The sequence below is a fragment of the Triticum urartu genome, chromosome 5 (assembly GCF_003073215.2).
Source record: "Triticum urartu cultivar G1812 chromosome 5, Tu2.1, whole genome shotgun sequence".
In the NCBI taxonomy this organism is placed as follows: Eukaryota; Viridiplantae; Streptophyta; class Magnoliopsida; order Poales; family Poaceae; genus Triticum; species Triticum urartu.
In genome coordinates, this window is record NC_053026.1 from 18,400,142 (window position 1) to 18,408,514 (window position 8,373).

The following is an 8,373-nucleotide window of genomic DNA, read 5'->3' on the forward strand; positions in this document are numbered from 1 at the left end:
GGGGACACGTGACAACAACCCGTACAACCTGAGAGCACCAGGTCTGACCCATTTGGTCATTATGCCATCTGTTGGTAGACGACAAAGACATACAAGGCAGACAGCAAAGTCTTAGAAGGAGTGACATGCAGGCAAAGCCATGCTAAAGTCATATGGCAGACAGCAAAGGGCTCTGGTTTTTTGGCGTCAGTTGGCGGATGGCAAAATCTGCCTTTAGCCACCTAACGGGGCTAACAACTATTTTTTGCCATCCAAGATCTTTGGCGTCTACTTGGCCAAGAAAGCGAACGACAAACTTTGCCATCCGTTGTCTTTATGCAGACAACAAACAATGTCATTACCGGAGCTTACTGTGATGGATTTGTTTGCCGTCTGTGACAGACTGCAAAGTGGTTTGCCGTCTTGTAGTGCGACAGGCGCCGATGAGAGGATCTAAAACCCTAACGAGAGGGGAAACCCTATAGTTTGTATTAGTTTTTTTTTTCTTGAGGTATAGTTTTGTACTGTATCTAGTTGAACCCGAATGGGCTTATGGCGCCATATGGGCTTGCAGCCTGCTAGAGCAAACGGAAGAAGAATGAAGGGGAAGCTCCGTCAGCTCCGGCTTCTTTTCCTGGGAAACCCTTGAACCCTTTCTCCCCGCCGTCTCCTCCCCTCCCCTCCCCACCCCACCCCCACTGCCCACGCGAGCGGCGGCGATGGCCAAGAAGCTCGGGAAGAAGGCCCGCAAGTTCGCCCACAAGCACCTCCAGGGCGGTGCCAAGCGCAGCCGCAAGCTCCGCTCCCAGTTCAACCGCCGCACCCGCAAAGGCCCGTGCTTTCCCCCGCCGCCGCCGCCCCCTCTGCCAAGTGTTTGTTTGTTTGGGTTCCGCGGCGTGCTGATTCGAGCTTCTCCCTTTTGTTTTCTCATCAGATGGGAAGGGCCGGGAGGACGACAACCGCCTGGACGGCGACGGCGGCAGCGAGGAGACCCGCCGCAACGACCCCACCATGTATATTCATCGTACCCTCCACTGCTCGTGCTCTGTTATTTACATAGCTTTGGTGGGAGCGCACATTGAGTAATTTTGCTGCAATGTTACCTACAGCCATTTGACTAAACCTTGCTTGCAAATTTGGATATGTTGCGGATGTAGATTTCATGTTGTGTCTCTATTTACCGTAAAAATTCATTCATGATAATACTGTTTGGTAATGCATTGATTTTTAGGTCTTTCTTTCTTTTATTTATTGAACTAAGCTCAATATGCTTTTCCTTTAGGAACATGAACGATGATGTAGCTACTTTGGCTAACTGTTTAGAGTTTCCAGAAGATGAGAATGAATTAGATGGGGATCTATCCGACAGTGATGGCTATCTTTCAGAGGTATGTTTGCCATTCTTCTATCAAGTCTCTTATTCATCTTTGGCAAGCAATATACATTTAGGAATAGTCACACCCACCATAGCTTTCGCACTCGTTTCGTATTTTAACGTGATGTTTCTATCCATGCCAAGCTCAAACATATACAAATTTACCATCATCCACAGTTCATGCTCAGCCCACAACTACCAAATTTGTCTTACAGTTCTGTGGGCAGTGCTTCGACTTCTGTGCAGAACCTTCTCAAGAATTTTGTTTGGGGGGTCTTTTCTTTTTTGATGTCAAATTGGCAAGTAGCTCTAGAACTTGATTAATCTCTCCGGTTGGAAGGAGCAACTTGGTTGTTCCACTCCCTTTTTTTTGTGATTTCTTCTAGACTGTTGGGTTGGAAATATTTTTCATAATCTGACTGAGGTGCTTAGATCAGTTTAAAACCACTGAATAATATCCAAGGATGATTGCATATTGTCTGTTGGCAATATGTGCACAAGTTTGTACATTATGTGGTTACTATGTTAGTGTGTAATTGCTCTGCAAGTAACTTTTGCACATCAGAAACTGCCGATTATTTGTTTTTTTTTTCAAAATCAGTTGTGTGATTCTATCTACTATTTGTAGTGCTATTGCTTAGTGGCCCTTATAAACTGATCCTTGATGCTTGAAATGCAGGATCTTGAGTGTGTGTACTACTCTGACAGTGATGATGATAATGTTATGAAAGGTAAATTGTATTGTTGTTAACACATATTGAATTTTGTGGTGTGATAGTTTCTAAGCATCAGAATATTTCTTGCAGAGTGTATTGTACAAGATGATCTCGACGAACAGAACAATGAGATGCGCTTGGCTGTAAAAAAGCAAAAGAAAAAGTTGAAGAAGTTGTTGGATAAGGTGAATAGCTGAAAATTGCCTTTAGGTCTTGCCGTCTTACTTGCTGGATATATATTGCTTGGTTTGGTTGCGGGTCTGTAGTTATGTCATGTGTGGACACGCCTCTCTTATAATCTGGTCTCACGATATAATCGTTGTAGATCGGTTTTTGATTAGTGCGGGCTTTCTAGATTTTTAGATTAATGTGCGAATTTCTATCCCTCGAAGCAAACATGAAACATTGAACCACACAAGTTGTTATAGATATATAGGTTACTGCTAGCTATGCTTCTGAATGTTGATCTCATCTAGGAACAAATGATGTTAGACTTTATATTATCTGTCTTTTCTGGAATTCTTTGGCTGCATTGTGCCACCTAGGTGATTTCTATCAGGATTGAGAGTGTTTGTTATATTTGTAGGACCCTAAGTTTGCAAACTTCCTTGAGAAATGGCAATTGGAATTGGTGAACTATGAAAGTAAAGAAGTAAGTTTTACTTATTATTTCTGCTTTATATACTGCAATTCATGTACATCCTTTTTACAATGTACTTCTCGTACCATAAATGATCTCATAAAATAGTTTTTCTTTTGCTACTATTCTGTTCAAATCTTCAATAGGATTCAGATGAACAAGATGAGATGGATTCTGTGGACAACGGGGTCAATTCTGGTGATAAAGATCCTCCAAGTGATAAGATCCTTACAAGCAAGACAATAAGTGAATGGTGTCAACTAGTCTTAGATGAACCTAAAGCACCTGCTCTGCGTAACCTACTAAATGCTTTCCGGGATGCATGTCAATTTGGTCTGAATTCAAATAGCCTTTCCATGCAGAGACTTCAAAGTACCGAAGTATTTTATCAGATAATATCATTTGTTCTTTCTAAGGCAGACAATATTTTCCGTGCTCTCTTAGAAATTTCTGATGATGACAAGGGGAAACTTATGAATCAGAGAAATGGAAAGAAATGGCAAGATATTGAGCCGCTCATAAAGTCTTACTTGCGGAATTCTCTTGATCTGATTAGTCAACTTACTGATAACCAAATACTTACCTATGTCTTGACTCGGCTTAGAACATCTGCGGTATATTTTTCTGCGTATCCCTCAACATCAAGGAGGCTTCTCAAGGTATGTTCCTTGGTGATGTTGCTTGTTGATATTAAATTTAGTTTTGTATGTTATTTTGTTCTTCTGGAAGAGATTCATGTTTGAAACCTGTTCTGGTCAATAATATTAGATCGGTTGAGGACTACTGGCCTTTCTGGTATTCTTTCCCTGTAAAATGGCTGTTTAAAAAAAATCCGTATAGAAGATATTTGCACGACTTCTTCTTTAATAAGGAAGAATGTGAACAAGAGGAAAAAGTCGGTTGTTATTTGGGTTGGGCCATATTCTGTGAACACTGTATTTGTTGGGAATCGATCTGCCTTCCTTATTTTTTTGAACCTGTCATATATTTCTGCTACTGTAAGGAATGTTTCAAACACCTTGAAGCAGTTGTTATCAATCTGTTTGGCTTTCAGTTTTTTGAATAACTGTACTGTGGTATTTTAGTGTTGCCATTTTGGATCAGTACACATCCACCTAAGCTTAGACCCTTGATGCATTGTCACAGTGCTAATGTCTTAATTATTTTAAATTCTTCTGCCCTTCAACCATTCTATGACTGCTTCGAGATAGTCTTACAATATTTTTCTGGTGTAGAATGCCTGACCTTTAATTTCTAATACTAGCTTATCATATACTGTATGTACTCTGCAGATCTTAATTCGCTTGTGGGCAAGTGGTGATCAGAACTTGTCCCTGTCTTCGTTTCTTATGATTCGAGAAGTGGTTTCACTCTTACCTGACTGTCTGGATTTCTGCTTAACTAAAACATATAATGCATACCTTTCTAGTTCCAAGATTGTGGACAACAGAAATATAGAAAATATCGATTTTATTCTGAACTGTCTGGTGGAACTTTATTCTCTGGATATTCAGAAAGCAGGTGAAAGGGCAGTAATTTCTGTGGGACAATTGAGTGCTATTCTTAGACAGGCGTCTAAAACAAAGGGAAAGGTACACATTAATGCTTATATCTGTAGTTGTGCTTGCAGTTGGTTTAGCTCGAGTGTTCCTACCGTATCATGTAGACAGATCCTTTGGACCTGCTTGGATTTGGAGAGATATTCTTGTTTCTCATATCCAAACAAGGCTTTAAGGTGTATCTGCACACCAGTTATAGTCAAATACATTTCGTTTAAATAGACTGGCCTTCTTATTTTTTCTAATTATTCGTTACATTTGCTAAAAAAACATTGCTAAGAAGAGATCCTGGCACATGTGTTCTAACTGTTTGATTCCTTATCGTACAGTGATTGTTAATTCCTATGTTTTTAAGGCGTCCGTAAGGCGGCGTCGAGGCGCCCCCCCCAGCGCTTTGCAAATATACCCGCTTTAGGCGCCTAGGCGTCGAGGCGCCCCCCCCCCCCAAGCGCCTTAAAGCGAAGCATCGCCTTAAAAACATAGGTTAATTCACAAACTGCACCAACTTGCTAATTTGTTATTGCCATAACTTGACACATTTCATAGAATTTTCTTTGTATTGCTGTATTTGACCAACATATACATGCTGCAAGAATTAAAAAAAAATCTTATTATTACACTTGTCTTTTTCACACATCCAAAAGAAAGCAGACTGGTTATTTTCATGTCCACATGGATTCTTTTCCTTGTGGTGGTTTTTATTTGTTCTCTTGACATCACATGGATATTGATATGCTTCTATGTTTGTGGTTGCAGGAAGATCTTTTGAAGATAGATAACTGGCAGTATATAAACTGCATAAACCTATGGGTTAGGTTTATTTGTGTTAATTACAAGGATTGCCACAACCTCCATCTATTATTCTCTTCAGTTGTTCAGATAATAAGGGGGGTGGCTCATTTATTGCCAGGCATGCGATACTTACCACTGAGACTGAAGCTTGCGCACATGCTAAATGAGCTTTCGAATTGCAGTCAGATGTTCTTTCCAGTTCCATCGTTGATATTTGGGTCCCTAGAATTTAGGGAGATCCCTCCGAAAGAGCAAACAGAAAAAGGAAAGACCCACTTTTCGTCACTACTGAAGGTACGCCATTTCATGTATTGCTCAGTTATAACATGTGGAATTTTGTGTTCTTTCATGTCTGTCTTGGAGTCATGAAAATGTCAATTATTATTGTACCAAGCCTCTGAGAAGTATATAACTCTTCGGACCCCCATTCCATATGACTAAATGCTCACTAAAAGTAAACAACCATCCATGCAGTTTCAAGCAATCAACCCCGATGGTCTGTAAACTGTTTTTGTAAGGATTGCTCATTTTTTAACTTGTATAATTACTGCATAGGTATATGCTCAGTTATTAATTAGATAATTAGATAATTTGGTTTCATCTTCTTAAGTATTACTACCTCTGTAGACAAATGTAAGACGTTTTAGGTCACTACTTTAGTGTCTGTGTGGCTCCTGTTTGGTTTCGTCTCTAGTCTGCACCCTGCTTTCTTGGGATTAAAAGTTCGTTCTTGCGGATGTTTCATCTTCCGAAGATAGTTTAAATTAACCCTGTTTTCTGCGTGTTAGGTGCCAAGGAACATGCTGAAATCAAGAGATTTCCAAGAGCAGTGCGTTCTTTCAGCAATCGAGGTTCTATCGGCACATTTTTTCCAGTGGAGCTATCATGTTTCTTTTCCAGAAGTAGCCACCATTCCGCTCATCCTCTTGAAAAGATTGCAAGAGCAGACAACGATTGAGTCCCTCCGCCGTCCTCTTAAACGAATGATAGACCAGGTACTTCAGTCAAAACACGTATTCCGGTTATTTCTAAATCCGTCAGCATCCCTGTAAAGATCAATTCAGCATTGCCACTCTCCAAGGAGGCTTTTACAGTGTAATTGTTGCAAGTTTTGACCATGATTGGTGAACGTCTGGCCGTTTCCATATAAGCTTTAAGCTTTCATGTTCTTTCAATTTTGCGGGAAGCAGGATCACGGCACTTCATTCTTTTGCTTACCTTGCAGTGTTCCGTTTGATATGTGACATCCTTTTGAATGCTGAAACTGCAGGTGAGCGAGAACAGGGATTTTGTGCAAAGGAAGAGGGAGGTGGTCTCTTTCTCACCAAATGATGCGTCGTCAGTCGAGAGCTTCCTCCAGGTTGGATTCCCCCCTCGCCACAATATGTTCCCATATTTCGTAGATCATGTTTATGATTGCAGACCTGACTGACTCTCCCTTGAAACGCAGGAGGAGGAGATGAATGGAGACGCTTCCTTCACGCAGTTCTACGCATCAGTGGCAAAGAGTCGTCAATCGAGAGGTACCTTTGTTTGTTTGATGAACAGCGCCGTCATCTTCCGATAGTTTGATGGCTTCTAATATCTGGAACATTTGGCCCGCTGTTTGTTCGCAGGGAGAAAATTGGTGTAGAGGGCGATGCTAGGGTGTGATAGTTGTTGATTGGCTAGAGGATTATCACATGGACGACAAACTGAGGAACTGACTCCAATGTGCATGCAGTGGTATCGATGACCGACGTCGGAGTTTATGGTTTTCTTGCTGTTTGTCGGTGTAGCTCTCAAGTTTGTCGAAACTTGTACCGATTGAGTAGATTTGGCGTGTGAATCGAAGGATCTTTGTAGCGCTGGAATTCTGCAGCTGTTTGTTATGAGTATATTGTTCCAGCTCATTTATGTTGCCCAAAATTTAGTATTGACTATTATTTACCCTTGTCTAAATATACTATTCTTGGGGAATCTTAACTAGCAGACCTTCCCTCTGAAGGAACTTCCAGTGAACTACCTATCAGCCATTGGATTAAAAACACGGATCTCAAAGCAGTCAAAGGTGCCATGTCAGAAAAGCAAACACGTTCGCTGGGAACGTGAACTGGCGCACGACTCGTCTACAACAGCGGGTGCCTCCCTCCTCCCCATTTCGCCTCCCGTCACCCGCGGAGTGAGTGAGGGATCGACGACCATGAGGCGACCTGTGACAGGAATCGTGCTGATGCCCGTGCGCGGCGTGGCTGCATCTCTGAATCAACATGGCAATGGGTACCCGTGAACCTGGCGGGTAAAAACCCTATTAGGGTAAGGGTATGGAAAATAAAAATATTCATGGGTTTCTAAATGGGGAAAAAATGTACCCATCGGGTAAGACGGGTACGGGTACGGGAAGGCAATACACTACCCGCAAACCCACATACTACTACATCATGTCAAGTAGGTCCCACATGTCATTGACTAGATTGAGAAAAAAAAAACTAAGTTACCAGACCCTAATTACAGCTTGTGAAGTAGATATGTTGTCGTCTCCCTTGCGTCTCCGGCCACCTTCAAAAGGGAAAATGCCTAGTTGTCGCGGCGACTACAAGGAGGGGAATGGTCGTGGTTGCGGCTGCCCTATGCAACGTCCGGCTACTCCTATGAGAAATGCATGTGCTCCACCAATGAAAAGGGCGAAGCATGAGAAGCGTCCAATTTGGTGAATAATTTTGCACTCCACATTTAACATTTTTTTTGAATCTCTACTATGCATGAATGTGTTGATGATTGGTCTAGTGAAGAATGTGTATGATGTATGAATGGATTATTTGAATGTCTTGATGATTGTTTAGTCAACGTTGAACATGCTAAAATATAAATGCCCAGATGGGTATTTTTACCCGCGGGTATTACCCGTACCCGGCCGGGTACAGGTATGGGAACAATTTGAAACCCGGGGTGCGGGTACGGGTACAGATTTGGACGAAAAATATTGAGACGGGTGCGGCTTTGGGCACGCATTACCCATACCCATACCCTGCGGGTGCCATGTTGATCTCTGAACCTCTGGACAGTGTTAACTGAAGATGTAGTTTTAGAGCCCGACGTTGCCCCCTTCTAAAGATTCGACGAGTCCTCACGGCGATTGCTCTGCCACATGCCAAGCTTGGGTCGTGGTCTTGAAGAAAGCCAGAAAGGTGTGCTTAATAAAGTCTTGCATCTTTCCATGTAACATCTTCTGAAGTCAAATTTTCCCACTGCATGTACCATTGAACAACTGGCAGATTATTTCTTGGTACCTGCCTGACTTGAAGAACCTCTGCAGGGCCAGCCTTGATAGTG

At 42.0% G+C, this 8,373-nt stretch overlaps 1 protein-coding gene across 2 annotated transcripts; it reads left to right on the forward strand.

Moving 5' to 3' along the window:
- Positions 1-606: 606 nt before the first annotated feature.
- On the forward strand, positions 607-6,986 carry LOC125507078 (nucleolar complex-associated protein 2-like). Of its 2 annotated transcripts, none has more exons than XM_048671768.1 (13): positions 607-810; positions 914-992; positions 1,262-1,367; positions 2,034-2,085; positions 2,161-2,255; positions 2,657-2,722; positions 2,857-3,369; positions 4,003-4,302; positions 5,026-5,355; positions 5,850-6,056; positions 6,332-6,421; positions 6,515-6,584; positions 6,678-6,986. In XM_048671768.1, the coding sequence occupies exons 1-13, from the start codon at positions 699-701 to the stop codon at positions 6,692-6,694; spliced, it is 2,037 nt and encodes a 678-aa protein (XP_048527725.1). In that variant the 5' UTR covers positions 607-698; the 3' UTR covers positions 6,695-6,986. The 2 variants fall into 2 exon arrangements, with proteins under 2 accessions (XP_048527725.1, XP_048527724.1); XM_048671767.1 differs by having other exon boundaries at positions 608-810; positions 6,512-6,584.
- Positions 6,987-8,373: the final 1,387 nt, after the last annotated feature.